The 21,824-nt window shown below is 42.5% G+C and overlaps 2 protein-coding genes and 1 pseudogene across 2 annotated transcripts; all 3 read left to right on the top strand.

Moving 5' to 3' along the window:
* Positions 1 to 1,469: 1,469 nt before the first annotated feature.
* LOC101342018 (proline-rich protein 23C) lies at positions 1,470 to 2,183 on the top strand. The gene is given in 1 exon segment (XM_023735938.1): positions 1,470 to 2,183. A coding segment is annotated over 1 exon segment (714 nt).
* A 5,776-nt stretch (positions 2,184 to 7,959) lies between these two features.
* On the top strand, positions 7,960 to 9,383 carry LOC111821439 (60S ribosomal protein L39 pseudogene; annotated as a pseudogene).
* A 5,798-nt stretch (positions 9,384 to 15,181) lies between these two features.
* LOC101341757 (proline-rich protein 23C-like) lies at positions 15,182 to 17,272 on the top strand (the record flags this gene model as incomplete). Its single annotated transcript, XM_023736030.1, is given in 5 exon segments — positions 15,182 to 15,255; positions 16,072 to 16,247; positions 16,511 to 16,642; positions 16,645 to 17,080; positions 17,119 to 17,272. Coding segments are annotated over 5 exon segments (972 nt in total), but the record flags the coding sequence as incomplete, so codon positions are not given.
* Between the last annotated feature and the right edge of the window lie 4,552 nt (positions 17,273 to 21,824).

Genomic DNA, 21,824 nt, shown 5'->3' with positions numbered 1-21,824 from the left:
TACAAACACTCAGATCAAAAGCGCTAACCCTGTATCATCTTAAGTGGAACTTGACATCTCAAACTGAGCTCTGCTAGTTCCAGTTTCCTGAGCAAGTTAGTTAACCATTCTGCATGGCATTTCAGCATCTATAAACTGAACTAAGGAGTCCCTGGGTGGTGTGAACGGTTAAGCGCTGAGTACTAGCCAAAAGGTTGTGGTTCGAACCCACCCAGAGGTCACAGCCTTGAAAACCCTATGAAGCAGTTCTACTCTGCACATATGGGGTCGCCATGAGTCAGAATCGACTGGGTGGCAACTAACAACAACAAGACTAAGCTAAAAATTGAAAACACCTCAAGGTGCTAGTTTAGGTAATTTGATAAAGTAAGTAAAGTCTTACTACAGTTTATGGTAGTATAATAATTACTACATAGTACTAACTACGGAGTCCCTGGTGGTGCAAACAGTTAATGCACTAGGCTTGCTCATCTCTGTGGTGGTCATGGCCCTGGTTTTGCCCTGCAGGTGTTCCTGCCCAATGCGGTAAGACTGGAGGTTAGAGTCCACTCAGAGGCACCTCAGAAGAAAGATCTGGCAATCTACTTCCAAAAAACCAGTCTCTGAAAACTCTATGAAGCACAGTCTACTCTGACCTACATTGAGTCGCCATGGGTCGGAAGCAACCCGATGGCAACTGGTGTGGTTTTTTTGGTTTACTGACTACAGCAATTAACTAATGATGCAGGGTCTACGATTACCCTAAACGGATCTGTCGTTAACAGGCGAACACTTGCCTAAGAGTGTCACCCAAAACTCACCTCACTATTGGATCAAAAGGATAGCGCAGGACATTTCCGGGGCGGGGCCTCGGCAGGAGGCTGCCATTATGTCTTCGGGTCCTAGTGCCCCTGGCTTTCTGGCTTTTGGCTATTATGACTTGCAACGTAATTGAGCATTACCTGCGCATCTGAGGTCAACGCAGGAAAGCCCGAGAACCTGACATTAGAAGCCAAGCCCTATAGCGGGCATAATTGTTCTGCCCCCTATAGATCTATAGAAATATTTCCTTACAGTGACCTACCAACCGCAGCCACTGTATTGGACTACAGGGACGCCTCTGTCTCTCTGGGGCGGAGCCTCGAAGGGGGCGGAGCTTAACGTGACATTTTGCGACTTTGGTTCCGCTGGCGTCACCTGCAACATAATAGGCCGTCTGGTGGGCATCCGGTTGGCGTGAGGAAGCCCAGATTCGAATACGCGAGGCCGAGTCCTGCGCGGGACTTGGCTCCCCTAAACCTGGACTGCTGCTCACCCGGGAGGTGACCTCGAAGCTCCGAGGACTCGCCCGGCGTCGCAGGCTCCTGCGACCCATCCGCCCTCAGACCTTGCCTGACTGTAGAGACCCGTCACCGCGCGCAGGGCTGATCCCCCACGCCCCGCGCCCTCCACCAGGCCCCAGGAACTCCGCCCGTTGCGCCGTCGAGGTAATGGGCAGCAGGCGCCGCAGCCCCAGCCCCAGCCCCTGCCCAGCGCCCTGGTGGGGGCCTCAGCCCGGGGGACCTCGCCTGTCCAAGCGCTTCCGATGGGAGGAGCCCGAAGTCCAGGCTGGGCCAATAGGGGCCGCGGGCGTTCTCACCTCCGTGGTGGCCCTGGCCGCAGGCTGTGCTGTGCAGTTGCGGCTGCTCGATGCCGACCTGGCGCTGCAGTCCGCGCCCACGTCCGTCCTGCGGGTGTCTTTCGGGGACCACACCCTCATTCTGGTCCACGAGGCTCTCCTGGGTTCGTTCGTCGAAGACTCCAGAGGGGAAAGCAACTCGCCTGTCAGTCTGGAACTGGGCTCTTTCTAGAGCGCTCCCGGGGACGACGTCGCTGTTGAGCAGGGATCCTTCCGCGCATCCGCCTCGGAGACTGCAGCCCAAGCAGAGGAGGAAGTGGACCCCGAGTTCTTGCAGCTCTGGATAAACCCTCAGGCTGGCTCGGTCGCTGGGCTCCGCCCCTCCGCTAGAAGAGTCCCCAGTCCCTGCCCGCGGGGCGCCATCCTAGAACCCTCTCCTCGGGTCCCCAGCCTGGACTCTCACCTTCTGGGGCCCTTCCCCAACTCACCACTCCAACCTCTGCCCCCGTCTCCGAGTCCAGGCCCCCACGAGCGCCCCCAGTGCTCTCCCCGGCCTCCCTGCAGGGCCCGGAGATGCTTGTTCTAGGGATGAACCACGCCCACACACACAAAGCTGGCTACCCTCGGGGGCCCTTCAGGATTTTCAGAATCCTCATGTATTATCGAACAGCCTGGAGATTGAGTACTCATGAGCAGACAGCGGACAGTTGCTTTTTCTCTGCAGACTACTGACCGCTAATAGCAGATGAGGATCTCAGGAAGAGAAAGCAGATTCTAGATCTTTGAAATCGAAAATCCACCCAGAGATACCAGACGCTGTATATTCAAACCTTTGGGCTGCTTCAGGTCCCTCAATGCCCCCTCATTTTGCATCAGTTATTTTCTCGCAAAATCCAGCTTTCTGTAGCATCAGCTGGTCCCATTTCTTCCCAAACCAAAATAATGACTGCGTTTGTTATGTGACGAGTTTCCTTGTGTGTTTCTTTATGAATTTGTGAACTCTTAACCATAGTTTTTCTCTTTCTTGGTGTTCCCAGCTGCTCTTCTGAGAATTTGCCAAATATTACTGTAAGTAATGATAATATGTTTGTTCATAGCTACCCCTTAAACCTGTTGAAGAAGTTCTCTTCCATCGATTTACTTTTGATTATTAATACACGTTGAATTTTATCAAGTTTTCAGCATGCATTGAGATATGTATTTCTGTTTGTCTGGTGATTTCCCCCATAGACTGATGGAAAATATTTGCATTCCTGCTATTCCACATTATTTTGTATCATTCATATTACACCTTGAGGTTTTTTTGTTGTTGTTGTTTTCTCTCATTTTTTTTAATTTGGAACACAACCATGTGAACCAAACTTCTCATTTTAAAAAGTTAATTTATTGTCATGCTTGCTTTGTATTTTTATAAACGAAATAAAATACTACTGGTAAAGCTGAAGTTGGTAGACAATTTCATTTTTTTAAACATCAATAATTATTTAGATTATCGACATGCTTTACTAACTCTTTTTCCTGAAATCCTACAAAATCTTAGGCTCGATCCATTGGAATATCCCACACAAGCCCCTGTCTGGAAATGCAATGAGATATGTAATGGCACTGTTCAATCAGTCAAGCATGACTCTTAAATCTTAATATTACATTGCATGTGGTGTGTATACCTTTTGTCAATTCCAGCTTTCTCTATTCTTTAATTCAATTAACTGATCTTTTCATTGACTATTTCCAGTATTCTGTTTGTACTTCTATAAGAAAGGTTTCATTTCAAATATTGCATTTTTTCATTTCAAGATTTTTATTTCCTTGTTTCCAAAGTTCTGAACTTAGATGATAACTATTTTTGTTTTATGAATAGTATTCTGTCCTTTATATTTTGAATTTTTTAAAAAACATTAATAGCTCAATTAATTCAATTTTCTTACAGGTAAGATCACCAGTATTTGTTTTTAATCACATTGGATTGTCTCCTGTGCTTAGTGGCGTTCGTTGGTGGGTGAATTATGTGTGAGAATTCATATTCTGCACCCCACATTTATAATTTTACAGTTTCCATTTTCTAGTCCTCCAAGGGCCACAACTTAGAATCAAGACTTTTGGGACCTTGTAACTTTCTCTGGAAAGACTCAGGTCTAATGCTGAAGCAATTACCCAAAAAAAAACCCAAACCCATTGTTACCGAGTCAAGTCCAACTCATGGCAACCCCGTATGTTACAGAGTAGAACTGCTCCATAGGGTTTTCTTCATTGTAATCTTTATGGAAGCAGATAGCCAGGCCTTTCTTTCACAGTGCCACTGGATGGGTTCCAACCACCAACTTTTAGGTTAGTAGTCAAGCACAAACCATTTATGCCACACAGGGACCTTCAAGCAATCACCCAGTCACTCAATTTCCAGTTTCAATCTGTCTTTCCTTGATCCACCAAAGGCACAACCATTAAATAGTCATGAGTGCCTCTTCAACTTCCAATCATTGGCAGCAGGCTGATTTTCAGCCCCCTCCAAGAAGAAATTCCATATGCTACTATATATTTCAGTCTCCATACCACGAATACATCAAAACATCAGCTGCCCAGTCAAAGACTGGGTTTTCCACTCCATTTCTGGTCCCTGAAGGCTTATATCTTTCTTTTGAAAGTAGATGTCTATATTTAATATGGTTTAATATTTCATATCAATGCTGTCTGTCTCCAATAGGAGGAGAGAATCCACCTGAACTACCATCTTGTCCACAATTTCCACCACACACTCAACCATGCCTCCCCTATGATATAGCAATTAACTAGTCACAAGCCCCAGCCTTGTGAATCTGGTCATTCTGAAGAGGGAAGTAACCCTGTTTGCAAAACTGTCTTCCATCGTGAGAGCCTCATGCTCTACACTAGAAATAACTGAGGGCATCCATTTTCAGCAACATGTGGACCAAACAGTCCAAAAATCTCAAGAACAAAACTCTTGAAAGTGATCTCTTATTTTAATACTTTCAAGGGCATAGCACCACTTGTAAAAATATAAGAAAAATCCTCCAAGGCTAAAAATGATGACAAATCATGAATCCAGAGAGGAAAGTGGGTGCTAAAGCAAGACGTTGCCTTGGGGATACCTAGTAGTCTATGGTGATTTGGTTTTAATAGTCCTTGTATGCAAGAGAGAAGGTAAAATTCAGCAGTCACACAGCCCTGAAAAAAATAACAGGCTTCTAAGACCTGACACCTCCAATAGGTAAGCTAACAACAAAAGAAAAGAAAACTCATGATATAAAAAGAGATGGAACTAAAATGCACCTTTCTTAAACTTGGCTCCAGCTAGAATGAAGCACAATCTTTTGGGGTTGAAAAAGCCAGGAGTTTAACGTGTTCCCGGTAGATACTGCTCCTATGAACATAGCAGAGAAGTCGGAGAAAAATACACCTTATACCCAGAGCTCAGTAACGTCTCAGAAATAACGTTCCAATGATTATAAGCTCATAATCCATAACAAGAAAGCAAATCACCATAAATGAGAATAAATGAGATAATCTAGAACAAGAAAAGATAGAATCAGCCCCTCTGATGGTTGAAATCACTGAATTACCAGATATAAGATGTTTTTAAAATATTTTTAATTTTATTGAGGACATGAAAGAGGGCAACATACGTGCGGTTGTTAAGTGTCATCAAGTTGATTCCAGCTCATAGTGACCCCATGTGACAGAACAGAACTGCCCCATCGGGTTTTCTAGGCTGTAATCTTTGCGGGAGTAGATCAACACATCTTTCCAGCACGGAGCAGCTGAGTGAGTTCGAACCAACAACCTTTTGGTTAGCAGCCAAGTGCTTACCAGATGTGCCACCAGGGCTCCTTAACATACGTGTAGCTAAGGAGAAAAAAAAGACTATCAAAAGATATGGCAGCTTTAAAAGGGAGCCAGAAAAAACTGCTATGCATTAAATATTTAAACATTGAAATGAGAAATATAATGAATGGGTTAAACAATCGATTAGACAGAGCTGAAGAGGAAAATACTGAGCTAGAGAAACCATCCATAAGGCCAGAGGCAGTAAAAACATAAAATATGAAAGGGAGGGTAAGAGACATTAGTAGAGAGGGAGCGTTTCTACCACAGACTGTAAGAGATGGAGGGAGGACACTGACAGAAGGAGGGAAAAGTACTATTCACAGAGATCATGAATGAGAACTCTCTAGATGTGATGATAGAAAAATTCATTCATTCATTTAATAAGTATTAAGCGCCTACTGTGCACCATGCACTTTTCCAAACACTGGGAATATAGTGATATAGCAGAGAACAAAACAGCTGAAAAAAAAAAAAAAGAAAAATCACTGCCTTCACAGGGTTCATCTGAAGGGGGAACAGAGAGTAAACAAGATAAATAACTAAAATGTACAATACCTTCCAAAAAATGTTCAGTGCTTATGAGAAATGAAGGCAGGGAAGTGGGACAGAAATGTCAACGGTTGTCACTTTAGATTTGATACGCAGGGAAGGCCTCAGTGAGAACGTGAACTTTAGAGGAAAAAATGAGGGAGTGGGCCATACAAAAATATAGGGATGAACATTCCAGGCATCTCTGAGGAGGGAGCATGCCTGGCATATTTAGGGAACAGAAAGGAGGTGGGCGTGACTGAAGCAGAGGGAACAAAGAGGAGTGGAGAGGGGTAGGATGTGAGGTCAGATAATTGTATGTATGTATTGGGGAGAGAGGGTGGTATTTCACATAAGGCCTTGTGGAAACATAAGATATTTCACATTAGGCTTGGGAAATATTTCACTCTGAGTAAAATGGGGAGCCATTGTAGGTGTTTGAGCAGAGGAACGACATAATCTGACTTGTGGTTTAACAGGATCACTCTGGCTATTGTGTAGAGACTAGTCAGGGGAGGAGAAGGCAGGCAAAGACAGAAGTAGGAAGAGCACCTAGGAAACCACAACAATAATTCACAAACGAAAGAATACTAGCTTAGATTAAAGTGGTAGCAGAAGGAGTGATAATAAGCAGCATGTTCTTGGATATATTTTGAAACAGAGAAAATGGGATTACTTGATGTGAAGGGTGAAACAGAGTCAAGGATAACTTGAAGGTTAGGGCCTGAACAAAAAAACGATGGAGTTGTTATTTAACTGGGGTTGGAAAGACCTTGAGGGAAGCAGATTTAGGAAAAAATAAGATGAGTTCAATTTTGAGCTAGTGTGATTTGAGATGTCTGTTATATATGCAGCTGGAGATGTTGACTGGGCAGTGAAATATAGGAGTCTGGATTGTAAGGATGTGGGACAGGATGGAGATATACCAGTGTTTATGAAGAGCTATCTAAGTGGATTTTGAAATCACCAAGAATTATGACAGAATCAATGTGAAAGAGATTCAAGAAAAGCCAAGGGTTAAAAGAAAAAAAAATTCAAGGAATGACAGTGTCTTAGTCATCTAGTGCTGCTCTAACAGATATATCACAAGTGGATGGCTTTAACAAAGAGAAGTTTATTCTCTCAGTCCAGTAGGCTACAAGTCCAAATTCAGGGCATCAGCTCCAAGGGAATGCTTTCTCTGTCAGCTCTGGAGGAAGGTCTGTGTCATCAGTCTTCCCTTGGTCTGGAAGGTCCTTGTGATGCATCAGTCTTCCCTTGGTCTGGAAGCATCTCAGCGCAGGAACCTCAGGTCCAAAGGACGCACTCTGCTCTTGGCACTGATTTCTTGGTGGTGTGAGGTTCCCATGTGTCTCTGCTTTATTCTCTCTTTTATATCTCAAAAGAGATTGGATTAAGACACTATCTAATCTTGTAAACCTCATCAGTATAACTGCCACCAATCCATTTTATTAGATCATAGTGATTGAATTTACAACACATAAGGAAATCACATTAGACTTACATAATGGTACATGATCATACAATACTGGGAATCATAACCCAGCCAAGTTGACAGATATTTTTGGGGGACACAATTCAATCCATGACAGACAGGGAGAAGCCCTGGAGTTGGAAAGAGGGTACAGGATTGCACCAAGAAAGAGTAGTGGGTGGTTATAGTCTGATGACGTGAAATTCAAGAAGGATGGAGATATGGTTAGAAAGCAGCACTGAGGAGCAAGATGAACACATACACCATTTCCAGGCATGAATACCAGGGGTGTATGGGAGAGAAAACAGCCTCCACTTGAGAAGCCTACAGGGAAATCAAGGTACTCAGGTGAAGCTGGGTCCCAATTACAGTAGAAAGTTAAAGGGAACATCAAGGAGGTTGAAGATTTGGGAATTTTGTGATTACTGACCATGAGCTCCAGGAGGCAGAGTGAAAAGGTGTAGGAGGTATTGAGAAAATACCAAACACTGAGTATTTTAAGATTAAAATCTATAATATGAGGGATGTACAGATTTCAACCACAAACAGGGTAAAAGCATGAAATTAGTTTTCATGACCCCTTGGCAGATAGAGGTGGCAAGACTTTTGGTGCTGAAGAGAGGAAAAAAGAAAGATATTCTCAAGAACATATATAATTCTAGGGTATATATGGTGTATATATGCATGTGTGTGTGTGTGTGTGTGTGTGTGTGTGTGTGTGTGTAGATATAAGGTATAACAACAACAACAAAAAAAAAAAAACTAAGCCCATTGCCATCAAGTCAATTCCGACTCATAGCAACCATATGAGACAGAGTAGAACTGTCCCATAGGGTTTCCAAGGCTGTAATCTTTACCAAAGCAGACTGCCACATCTTTCTCCTGCTGAGCAGCTGGGGGGTTCTAACAGCAGACCTTTCGGTTAGCAGCCAAGTGCTCAATCACTGCAGCATCAGGGCTCTTTTGCAGAGTTCTCAAATTCAGGAAGCATGAAAACTTTCAAGAATAATAAATAAAAATAAATACACATTTAAACAGATTGTAGTAAACCTAAAAACACCATACTCAAAGGGTTGATTTTTTTAAAAAATCCAGAAAAAAAAAAAGATAACTTAATTACTGTGAAAAGGCAATTAGTTAGAAAACTGACTTCTCAGCGGCAACAATGGAAGCCAGAATACAGTGGAATAATAGCATCAAAGTGCTGATAGAAACTAACTGTTTTGACCTGGAACTTTTCCCTTAATGAAACCATTTTTCAAAAATAAACATAAAATAAAGATTTTTAGACCAAAAGAACTTAGTAGAATGACATAAATAATTTAAGATTTCATGAAATTATCTCTGGTTATGCAATCAAATCAATGCAACAGAATAGAAAGATCAAATAAATCTACATATAAGCAGATAAAGTGTATAATCTAGGAAATTATACAGTTCAGTGGGAAAGTGGACTTTTCAATAAAAGATGTTGGGACAATTAGTTTTGCATGTGGATGAAATGTTTGAATTTGAATTACTGTCTCATTCATACAGAACAAATCATTACATCTGGATAAGAGCTTAAATTTTGAAAGGTAAAGATTTAAATATTGAAAAGATAGAACTGATCTTGGGACAGGAAGTATTCCTTAAGCAATACACAAAAATCACAAAGCAAGAAGAACAAAAGTGATAAATTTGAAACTATCTTAACTTCTTAATTTAAAACTATCTTTCTCTGTTATTCTGTCTTTCTCCCTTTCTCTGCCATCATGGTGATTGCAGCCGCCATCTATTCTCATCTTGTCTTCTCATAAGACTTTCAGGATCAAGAGATTACTGGTAAAGAAACAAAGGCAGAATCTCCTCATTCCCCAATGGATTCAAATGAAAACTGGTAACAAAATCAGGTAAAATGCCAAAAGGAGACATTGGAGAAGAACCAAGTTGGATCTATAGGGAGTCGCACACATGATGGCACACAGATTTACCTCTCTGTCAGGATCACTAGCATTCTACCATATCAAGTTGAAAATTTCTACATGATCTGTACAATTGAACATGTATTAGGTTTTCTTTTGTTTCTTCCTTTGTTTTTATGCCTCCACATTAAGAGATTGATTCCACTAATAAATATGTGAGAGCTTTGCTTTGAGAAAAAAAATTAAGAACTTCTGTTTATCAAAAGACACTATATCAGGAACAGGACAAGGATGCCGGCTCCCACCACTGCTATTCGATACTGTACTGACAGTCTTAGCCACAGCAATTAGGCAAGAAAAAGAAATAAAAAGTATCTAGAGTGGGATGGAAGAAGCAAAACTATCTTGATTTGCAGTTGACATGATCCCACTTATAGAAAATCCCAAAGAATCCACAAGAAAGCTACTAGAGCTAATAAACGAATTCAGCAACGTTGCTGAGTACAAGGTCAACACACAAAAATCTATGCACCAGCAAAGAGCAATATGAAAAGGAAATTAAGAAAACAATTCCATTTACAATAGCATCTAAAATAATAAAATATCTAGGAGTAAATTTAACCAAGGAAGAAAAAACTTATACAATGAAATGTATAAAACACCGCTGAAGGAAATTAAAGGAGACCTAAATAAGTGGAAGAACATTCCATGTTCCTGGATTGGAAGACTTAATATTGTCAAGATGTCAACACAACCCAAAGTGATCTATAGATTCAATGCAATCCCTATCAAAATTCCAACAGAATTCTTTGCAGAAATGGAAAAGCCAATCTTTAAATTTATAAGGAATTACAAGGGGCCTTGAATATGCAAAGCAATCTTGAGAAAGAAAAACAAATAATGTACTATAAAGCTACAGTAATCAAAATAACCTTTGCAGTGTAATGGATTGCTTTTTGTGTGGCCTTTCTAGCCATTGTCTTGTAACTCCCACCCAGGTGAGTGGGCAGGACTGTGTGATAGGGTAATTGTGGGCCACCAAGGGGATTGGTCAGTTTTGCCATCCTGCTGGGCTTAAAATGAGCTACCCCAGAGGTGGGAAAGAGAAGAGCCCACCACCACCAAGGAAGGAGAGACTGGCAGGAGAGACTCACAGAAGATGGCACAGTGGTCTTTCTGGCCCACGGAGCAAGAAATCTGAATGCCTTTGGGCAGAGACTGAGGGCCAAGGAGAAGCCTACACCTGAACCATGAATTTGGGACTTGCCAGCCTCCAAAAACATGTGAGCCATTTTCTTTATATGGTTTGTGAGTTCTGTGAGACATTGCAGCGAATTAGGGAACCCAAAAACAGGAGGGAGAGTGCTGAGTGGAGAGGGAGTAATTGATGTCAAAGATGATGGAGTGGTAAAGCAGCTTGGGAAAGCGGGACATTTGGGACATCTTTAACCTCCGCCTCATAGGAACCAGCTTTGTGCGATCCTTATAAAAGAAATTATTCGTTTAGTCTGGTACTGGTATAATGATAGAGGTATAGATCAATAGAACAAAATTGAGAGTCCAGAAAAAACCCATATATCTAAGGTCAATTGATTTTCAACAAGGGTGCTAGATCCGTTCAATGGGGAAAGAATAGGTTCTTCAATAAATGGTGCTGCCGAATCAAAACTGGAAATAACAAACGTTGGAGAAGCTGCAAGGAGATTGGAACTCTTATGCACTGCTGGTGGGTATGCAAAATGATACAACCATTTTGGAAAACGATATGGCACTTCCTTAGAAAGCTAGAACTAGAAATACCATACGATCCAGAAATCCCACTCCTAGGAATATATCCTAGAAGAATAAGAGCCATCACATGAATAGACATATGCACACCCATGTTCATTGCAGCATTGTTCACAATAGCAAAAAGATGGAAACAACCTAGATGCCCATCAACAGAAGAATGGATAAACAAACTATGGTACATACACACAATGGAGTATTATGCATCAATAAAGAACAATGATGAATCTGTGAAGCATCTCATAACATGGATGAAACTGGAGGACATTATACTGAGTGAAATAAGTCAATCACAAAAGGACAAATATTGTATGAGACCACTATTGTAAAAACTCTTGAAAAGGTTTACACGCAAAAAGAAACAATCTTTGATGGCTACGAGGGAGGGGAGAGGTGGGGGTGGAGTGGGGAATACTGAACAGACAATAGATAAGTGGTAACTTTGGTGAAGGGTAAGACAGTACAAAGTAGTGGGGAATCAGCACAACTTGGCAACATCATGGAATCTCTATAGACACATCCAAACTCCCTGAGCGACCGAATTGCTGGGCTGAGGGCTGTGGAGACCATGGTCTCAGGGAACATCTAGCTCAATTGGCATAACATAGTTTATAAAGAAAATGTTTTACATTCTACCTTGGTGAGTAGCATCTGGGGTCTTAAAAGCCTGTGAGCAGCTATCTAAGATACTCCACTGGTCTCACCCCTTTGGGAGCAAGGGAGAATGAAGAAAACAAGATACAAGGGAAAGATTAGTTCAAAGGACTAATGGACCACAACTACCATGGCCTCCACCAGACTGAGTCCAGTATAACTAGATGGTGCCCAGCTACCACCACTGACTGCTCTGACAGGGATCACAACAGAGGATCCTGGACAGAGCTGGATAAAAATGTAGAACAAAATTCTAACACACAAAAAAGACCAGATTTACTGGCCTGACAGTGACTGGAGAAACCCTGAAGAGTATGGCCCCGACACACTTTTAGCTCAGTAATGAAGTCACTCCTGAGGTTCACCCTTTGGCCAAAGATTAGACATCCCCATAAAATAAAACAAAACTAATGGGGCACAACAGCCCAGGGACAAGGACTAGAAGGCAGGGGGAGACAGGAAAGCTGGTAATAAGGAACCCAAGGTCAAGAAGCGATAGTGTTGACATGTCGTGGGGTTGTTAACCAATGTCATAAAACAATATGTGTACTAACTGTGCAGTGAGAAACTGTTCTGTAAACCTTCAACTAAAGTACAATAAAAAAAAATTTTTAAATAAGTGGTGCTGGGACAATTCGATTTCTACATACAAAAGAATGAAGCTGGACCCATACCTCACCTGATATACAAAAATTAACTCAAAATGGATCAAAGACCTATTTAGAAGAATTAAAACCATAAAAGTCTTAGAACAAAACATAGGGGTAATGCTTCAGGACCTAGTTTTTGTCAATGGATTCTTAGATATGACACCAAAAGCAAGAGGAACAAAAGAAAAAACAGGTAATTGAACTTCATTAAAATTAAAAACTTTCGTGAATAAAAAGACTTTATCAATAAAGTGAAAATGTACAGAATGGAGAAAATATTTGAGAACCATATAACTGATAAGAGTTTAGTATCCAGAATATATAAAGAATACCTACAACTCAACAACAAAAAGATAAACAGCCCAATATAAAAATGGGCAAAAGATTTGAATAGACATTTGTGATGGTTAAGATTGTGTGTCAGCTTGGCTGGGCCATGATTCTCAGTGTTTTAATGTAATCACTCCCATTATTGAATGTATTGTGAGTAGCCAATCAGATGAAAGGGAGTCTCCTTGCGGGTGTGGCCCGCATCTGAATATAAGCAGTCGTTCTAGCTTTTTGCTCTCTCTGGATCCTGCAGCTGCCTCCTGTCGTCTCATCTCTGGTTCTTGGGTGGGACTTGAGCTGTCAGCTTCTCTGCTGAACCTGGGATTCATTGATCTGCACAGCCTGTGAGCGGGAGCCCTGCTCTCTGACCTGCTGACCTTGGGCTGCCAGCTTCTGCGTCTGCGTGACTTGGGAGAGGCCTCTACCCTGCTCCACGGACTTGGGACTTTCTAGCCTCTACTATCGCATGAGCTGTTTCCTTGATATAAATCCCTCTCTATATATATTGATACACTTTACTGGTTTTGCTTCTCTAGGGAACCCAGCCTAAGACAACATGTCTCCAAAGAAGATATGCAAATGGCCAATAAGCACATGAAAAAAATGTTCAACATCATTAGTCATTAACCCAATGCCATGAAATCAATTCCGACTCATAGTGACTCTATAGGGCAGTGTAGAACTGCCCCAAAGGATTTCCAAGGAGCTACTGGTGGGTTTGAACTGCCAACCTTTTGGTTAGCAGCCTGAGCTCTTAACCACTATGCCACCAGGGCTCCTCATTAGTCATTAGGGACATGCAAATCAAAACCACAATGAGATACCACTTCACCCTCACTAAGACAGCTTTTATTGGAAAAATGGAAAATGACAAGTGTTGAGAAGGATATGGAGAAATTGGAACCGTCATTCATTGCTGGTGAGAATGTAAAATGGTATCGCCACTGTGGAAAACAGTTTGGCAATTCCTCAAAAAGTTAAACATAGGATTACCATATGACACAGCAATTCCACCCTTAGGTATATACCCAAAAGAATTGAAAACAGGAATGCAAACAGATACTTGTATACCAATGTTCATTACAGGACTATTCATAATAGCCAAAAGGTGGAAACAACCCAAATGTTCATCAACAGATGAATGGATAAACAAAATGAATATATATATGTATATAAATATACAGTAGAATATTATTCAGCCATAAAGAGAAATGATGCATGCTACAACATGGATGAACCTTGAAAACGTTTTGATGAATGAAGTAAGTCAGACACAAAAGGACATATATTGTATGATCCCACTTATATGAAATATTTAGAAAAGGCAAATATACAGAGATCAAAGTTTATTAGTGGTTATCAGGGGTAAGTGCGAGGGAGAAAGGGAGAGTTATTGCTTAATGGGCACTGAGTTTCTGTTAAGGGTGATGAAAACTTTGGAAACTGGTGATTGTTGTACAACATGGTGAATGTAATTAATGTCATCGAATTGTACATGTAAAAATGGTTGAAATGGAAAATTTTTATATATTAATAAAAGAAGAAATTATAAATAATGTGAATAAAAACAAGTCACAAAATGGCAAAAGATAATTTCAACACACATAAGCAATAAGGAAGTCCCAAAAATCAATTTTAAAAATGGGCAAAAGACATAAACACATATTTCACAGATGTTACATGAATGGCAATACATATATGATCAACCTCACGAATAATCAGAGAAATACAATATAAATGTATGATGAGTTACCATTTTACATCACCATATTGGCAAGTTCTTAGAACCTACAAGGATTCGCTCCTCATAAATCCTCAGCCGGCCTCGCCTGACCTCAGAGACCTGACACAGCGTAGGGCTCATCCCCTGTGCCCCAGCCATCCAGCAGGCCCCGGAATTGTCTATTATTCTTAAAGTGTCACACACTAAAAATAAAACTCGTTGGCAGTCGAGTGGATTCTGACTCATAGGAACTGTAAGACCGTTATCTTTAAGCGAAGCCCTGGTGGTGCAGTGGTTAAGAGCTTGGCTGCTAACAAAAAGCTTGGCAGTTGGAATCCACCAGCTGCTCCTTGGAAACCCTAGGGGGCAGCTCTGCTCTGTCCTATAGGGTCGCTATGAGTCTTACAACTCAGGATTAATCTTTACCAAAGCGCAGTACCACATCTTTCTCCTGTAGAGCCGCTGGTGGGTTTGAACCTCTACCAACTAGCAATTCCACATCCAGGTAATTTTCATCAGCATATGGTTAAATAATCAAAGACTCCTGTTTTAAAGTTAAACAAGTCTGTATTTAATCCATATCCAACATAAACCAGGTACAGTCGATCCTCATTATTTGTGGATTGCATATTTTCAAATTCGCCTATTCTTTCCAAAAATACGGGGTTGCTTTTGCGGACATCAGCAGGCATGTATATGCGCAGAGATGCGAAAAATTCCCAGCGGAGGTCCAACGAGGCTGATTCGGTGTTCACTAACTCAGTGTTTGCAGGAACATTATTGAACATAACCACCAGAAGTAAAGAAAATCAGTTGTGTTTAATTTTGTAAAATGTCCTTCCCTTCTCTGAACCCCACTTGTAAGGACTGAATAAACTAAATTGTAACACTCAATATATATGACAGGCCAGACAGTAAGTTTTAATACAAAGAGTTAAAACCTTATGATTATTTTTTGCTTTTGTTATTATGAATAATTATTAACACAGCCTAGCCTCCAACAAAAAACTGCAGTCAGTTTCACTTTATTAATTTGAAAGAAAAAAAAACTCGTTTACAACGTTGAATTTGCATTTCTAATTTTTCTCATGAATGAAAATTCCAAGAAGCATGTGGGTTGGAATGGGGAGATTTCATTTTGCAGGGGGAGGAGTGATGGAATAAAGCTCTTTTTCGTACTGTCTTGGAAAATCTTAGATGTTAGACATAAGGCTACTTCTAAAAGCATGAGGGCAGTGGTGGTTCCATGAGAGAATTCTCTCCTTCCATGAGGGAGACCTGGGTTTTGATTCGCTCAGTTTCCATGCTGCTATGATGCTGAACAGGTTTGGGGGGAGCTTCCAAGAACTTCTTATTCTGGAAGGCCAGGCATTCTAGTACTTCTGAAAATTAGCCAATGAAAACCCTATGGATCACAGCAATCTGATCCGCAACCGATCATGAGAATGGTGCAGGACCCGGCAGCATTGAGTTTTGAATGAGGTGATCAGTGAGTCTGGGCCAAGTCAAGAGGGCAGCTAACAGCAACTTCTAAAAGCAAGAAAGCTTATGAGATTGTGATTTGGGTATTTATTTTCCAGGAATAAAAGCAATAAAGGCCATTCGGCCTCTCAAGGAGAATTCGAGGAGCATTCCCTTACAGACACTTTGCAAAACCTCCCCAGTTATTGGACAGTACTGATCCCCTGTAGGCCACATCAGGGGCGGAACATAGGCAGAAGACACGGCGGTAGTCACAGGTCCCCCGACATCCAAGGTAATTAACAGCCGGTGAGCAACCGGTTCGGAGTGAAGAAGCCAGAAGATTCATTCGAAAGCTCTAGGCCCAGCTCTTCTCCGGGTGCTGGTCCCCCAGAATCCAGGACTGCAGACCTTACGGGATGCGCGCCCCGGAACCTCCAAGGACCGGCTCCTCATCAATCCTCAGCCGGTCTCGCCTGACCGCAGACTCGTCACCGCGCCAAGGCTGATCCTCCGCGCTCTGCGCCCTCCACCAGGCCCCAGGAGCTCCGCCTGTAGCGCCATCGAGGCCCTGCAGCCCCAGCCCCTGCCCAGCGTCCTGGTGGAGGCCTCAGCCCGGGAAACCCTGCCCGTCCAAGCGCTTCCGATGGGAGGAACCCGAGGTCTGGGCTGGGCAGCCAGGGGCCGCAGGCTTCCCCCCTTCGTGGTGGCCCTGGCCGCGGACTGTGCCCTGCAGGTGCCACTGCGCGACGCCAACCTGGTGCTGGAGACCGCGCCCGCGTCCGTCCTGCGGGTGTCTCCCGGGGATCACACCCTCATCCTGGTCCACGAGGCCCTCCTGGGTTCGGTCGTCGAAGACTCCAGAGGGGAGAGCGACTCGCATATCAGCCTCGAACGGGGCTCTTTCCTGAGCGTTCCCGGGGACGACGTCGCCGCCGAGCAGGGATCCTTCTGCGCATCTGCCTCGGAGACCGCCGCCCAAGCAGAGGAGGAAGAGGACCCCGAGTTCCTGCAGCTCTGTATCGACCCTCAAGCCGGCTCAGTCGCTGGGCTCTGTCCCTCCGCTAGAAGAGTCCCCAGTGCCTGCCCGCGGAGCCCCATCCGAGAACCCTCTCCTCGGGTCCCATCCCTAGTCCAGAGAGACTCTCTCCACACCTCTGCTTCCACCTGGACTCCAACCTTCTGGGGCCCTTGCCCAACTCACCACTCCAACCTCTGCCCCCTCTCCGAGTCCAGGCCCCCACAAGCGCCCCAGCGCTCTCTGGTGCAAAGCCCCGGAGACGCCTGTTCCAAGAATTAACCTTTCCCAACAATCCCTTAACCACCCCTCTAGGGACCCTAATAAACCAAAAAACTAAATTCGTTGCCATCCAGTGGATTCCGACTCATAGGGGCCTGACTGCATCTACTGAACCCCATTGTAAGCAAATCCCACCACTCAGAGATGGAGCATCTTCATTTGTGAACAGTTACGGCATGTGTTTGCGCAGAATTCCTTGACAGTACCAGGCAATGACACCAAAAGAGAAAGATTTTGCCAAGTACTTTTAGGAGAAACAAACGAAAACCTGTTGCCCTAGAGTCTATTCCGACTCATGGTAATCCCACGTTACAGAGTAGCACTGTTTGGTAAGGTTTTCTTGGCTGTAATCTTTACAGAAGCAGATTGCCAGGCCTTTCTTCCACAGCATCACTAGGTGGGTTCAAACTGCCAACCTTTAGATAGTAGTCCAAACTTAGTCTTATTGACTGTCCTTTGTAGATGACTTTTCATTTATCCCTAGATGCTCTTAAAATTCTTTATCTTTGGTTTTGGCAAGTTTGATTATAATATGTCTTGGTGACTTTCTTTTGGGATCTACCTCATGTGGGTTTCAATGAGTATCTTGGATAGATATCATCTCATCTTTCATGATATCAGGGAAGTTTTCTGCCAACAAGTCTTCAACAATTCTCTCTGTATTTTCTATTATCCCTCCTGTTCTGGTATTCCAATAACTCATAGGTCATTCCTCTTGATAGAGTCCTACATAATTCGTAGGATTTCTTCATTTTTTAAAATTCTTTTATCTGATTTTTCCTCAAATAAGTTGTTGTCAAGTGCTTTACCTTCAATCTCACTAATGCTGACTTCTATTGCCTCAATTCTGCTCCTATGACTTTCTATTGCGTTGTCTAATTCTGAAATTTTATTGTTAATCTTCTGGATTTCTGATTGCTATCTCTCTATGGACTCTTGCAGCCTATTAAAATTGTCATTATGCTCTTGAATAACCTTCTTAAGATCCTCTATTGTTTTGTCTGTGTGTTTCTTGGCATGTTCTGCATTTTGCCTGATCTCTTGAAGACTTCTGTATATTAATCTTTTGTATTCTGCCTCTGGTAATTCCAAGAAATTCTCTTCCTCCAGGAAATTTTTTGTTTCTTTATTTTGGGAGCTTGCTGAAGCCATCATGGTCTGCCTCTTTGTGTGACTTGATATTAACTGTTGTCTCTAAGCCATCAATAAATTATTATATTTATTTAGTTTATGTTTGCTTACTGTGTCCTAGCTTCTTATTTTGTTTTGTTTTCATATGCCCAAATAGGCTGCTCATGTGAGCTAGTTTGATTATTGGTGCCTTTGAAGCTCTAACATCCTGTCATCAGATGGTTAGATCTGTTACTAGGTATGTGAGCCAAGGAGTCTGTTTACTTTTCTTGTATGAATGCAGCTTAGGTGTCCAGGTAGTCGGTGACCAAGTGTGTGGTGCAGGCTCTCACTTACAGTGCTAGACAGGCATGGGTGATTGGTGTAGGCCCAGGTATCTGGCTGCAGTAGAGGGTCATGCGCTGAGCAAGGCAGGGAGCTGATGGATGCCCCTGAGTGTCTGGGAGGAAAGCGTGTCCCTGTTCCCTAGAGCACATAGATGGGTGGGTTTTGCAGCCGGACTATGAGTACCCATTGCTGTTAGCTGTAAGGATTGGGGGCACCACTTATTCTTGGACCCCTGTTGCAGGTGGCTCAGTGGCATAGGTGGAGCCACCAGCCCTCAGGCCCCCAATCTGAGTAAGTGAGGACCCTGCTTAATGGGCAGAGCAGTGCCAAATGTCATGAACCTGTCACTTCACCATATAGCTGAAATAGCTGAAGTTAGATTTCAGGTATATACCCTGTTGTACTGTGGGAATGAGAGCCTACACTGTTGAAATGGGCCCACACAGGTCTATGCAGGGGTGAAAGCCATTCGAAGTCTGTGGACCCCTTATGCCTGTGCCTAGGCAAAGGAGCTGTGCCTACCCTGAGTTCCTGGCTTAGGGGAGCCAGCAGATTATTTCTTCCCTGTTTGTTAATTTGTTCCCTCTCCAAGGCCAAGAGAATGGCTCAGGGCACGTGACGGGTCCTACTTCGGGCCCAGGGAACTCAGAAATCCCTGAAGCTGGCCTGGGACCTGGTGCAGAGCAGGGAGGGGGGAGGTGAATGGGAGAGGGGTTTTTCCCAAAGGAGTGTTTTTTGATCTGTGTGGTAGGCTAGACACATGTACTTATCTTTTGCTGACTGAGCACTGCTTTTCACTGGTTCTGGATGCCAGAGTAGCTTCTCTGCTGCTGGGTCTCTCCTGATGTGGAAAATGCTCCCGAGCACCACTGCTTGCCTCACTGCGAAGGGAGGCAGATGTGGCCTGAAGGGGTCCAGCTCCCACTGCGTCAGGTCTGGCAAACTCCTTGCTGCTTCCCAACTGTCTCTCCCTCCCTTTGCCACTCAATCCAATCCCTCAACTTTGCCTTTGATATTCAGCATTCTTAGATAGTCATATATAATCGATTCACTTGTTTTTTTTTCGGGTCTTTGTTGTAAGAGGGACCACAGGAAGTGTCTGACTACTCCGCCATCTTGGCCTCGCCTCTCTCCTTCCATCTCCTTTTGATGCTTCCTGCATTGTTCAATATTTTGCCCATAGAATCCTTCAAAATTGCAACTCGAGGCTTGACTTTTTTTCTTCAGTTCTTTCAGCTTTAAGAAATACCGACAGTATTCTTCCCTTTTGATTTTCTAACTCCAGGTCTCTGCACATTTCATTACAATACTTTACTTTGTCTTCTCAAGCCACCTTTTGAAATCTTCTGTTCAGCTCTTGTGCTTCATCGTTTCTTCCTTTCACTTTAGTTACTCTATGTTCAAGAGCAACTTTCAGAGTCTCTTTTGACACTCATTTTGGTCTTTTCTTTTTTCCTGTTTCTTTAATGACTTTTTGCTTTCTTCATGTATGATGTCCTTGATGTCATCCCACAACTCATCTGGTCTTTGGTTATCAGTATTCAATGTGTCAAATCTATGCTTGAGATGGTCACCAAATACAAGTGGGATATACTCAAGGTCGTATTTTGGTTCTTGTGGACTTGTTTTAATTTTCTTCAGCCTCAACTTGAACTTTCATATGAGCAAATAATGGTCTGTTCTGAAGTCAGCCTCTGGCCTTCTTCTGATTGATCATATTGAGCTTCTTCATGGTCTTCTTTCCACAGATATAGTCAATTTGATTTTTGTGTTTTCCATCTGGTGATATCCACATGTTTAGTCGTCGTTTATGTTGTTGAAAAAAGGTATTTGCAATGAAGAAATCATTGGTCTTGCAAAACTATATCATGCAATCTCCAGTGTTGTTTCTATCACCAAGGCTATATTTTCCAACTACAGATCCTTCTTCTTTGTTTCCTAGTTACGCATTCCAATCACCAGAAATTGTCAATTGCATCCTGATTGTATGTTTGATCGATTTCAGACTGCAGAAATTGGTAAAAATCTTCAATTTCCTCATCTTTGGCATTAGTGGTTGGTGTATAAATTTGAATAATAGTCTTATTAACTAGTCTTCCTTATAGGCATATGGATATTATCCTATCACTGACAGTGTTGTACTTCACGCTACATCTTGAAATGTTCTTTTAGACAATGAATGCAATACCATTCCTCTTCAATTTGTCTTTCCTGGCATAGTAGACAATATGATTTTCTGATTCAAAATGGCCAATACCATATCAGCTCACTAATGCCTAGGATATCCATCTTTATGTGTTTCGTTTCACTTTCAACAACTTCCAACTTTCCTAGATTCATACTTCATACATTCCACGTTCCAATTATTAATGGATGTTTGCGGCTGTTTCTTCTCATTTTGGATCGTATCACGTCAGCAAATCAAGATCCCAGAAGCTTGACTCCATCCACATTATTAAGTTCGACTCTACTATACTTTGAGGAAGTAGCTCTTCCTAAGTCTTATTTCGAGCGCCTTCCAATAGGAGCAGCTCATCTTCCAGCACTATAGCAATGTTCTGCTGCTATTCATAAAGTTTTCTCTGGCCAATGTTTTCAGAAGTAGACCGCCAGGTCCTTCTTCCAAGTAGGTCTTAGTCTGGAAATTTGTCCACCATAGGTGACCCAGCTGGTATTTTAAATACCAGTGGCATAGCTTCCAGTATCACAGCAACACGCATGCCACCACAGTACGACAAACTGATAGCCATGTGGTAGTAATTTGAAGTAAGGATATAATTTTTTTCAGATGGAAATCTGTTGCCCCAATATTAGTTATTGAATAGTCCTTCCTTTCCCTATTAATTTATAATGCCAATTCTCTTCTATGACAATTTCTACCATATAAGGCCAAACTAAAGACATTTTTCAGTAAACAAAAACTAAATGAATTTTCCACAGCAAACCCTTATTAAAGGAAATCCTAAATTATGAATTATGTACTTCAAGTGGAAAAAAAGTGATACCAAGGTGAAACTTCCGAGAATCAGAAAGAAAAATGAAGAACGATGAGAATGGTAAATATGTGGGTAAACCTAAATGCACAATGGCTGGCTAAAACATTAGTAATATCTT

This window comes from Trichechus manatus, unplaced genomic scaffold, assembly GCF_000243295.1.
Source record: "Trichechus manatus latirostris isolate Lorelei unplaced genomic scaffold, TriManLat1.0 scaffold00084, whole genome shotgun sequence".
NCBI classification, from domain to species: Eukaryota; Metazoa; Chordata; class Mammalia; order Sirenia; family Trichechidae; genus Trichechus; species Trichechus manatus.
This window is presented reverse-complemented; position numbering and strand designations above follow the sequence as displayed.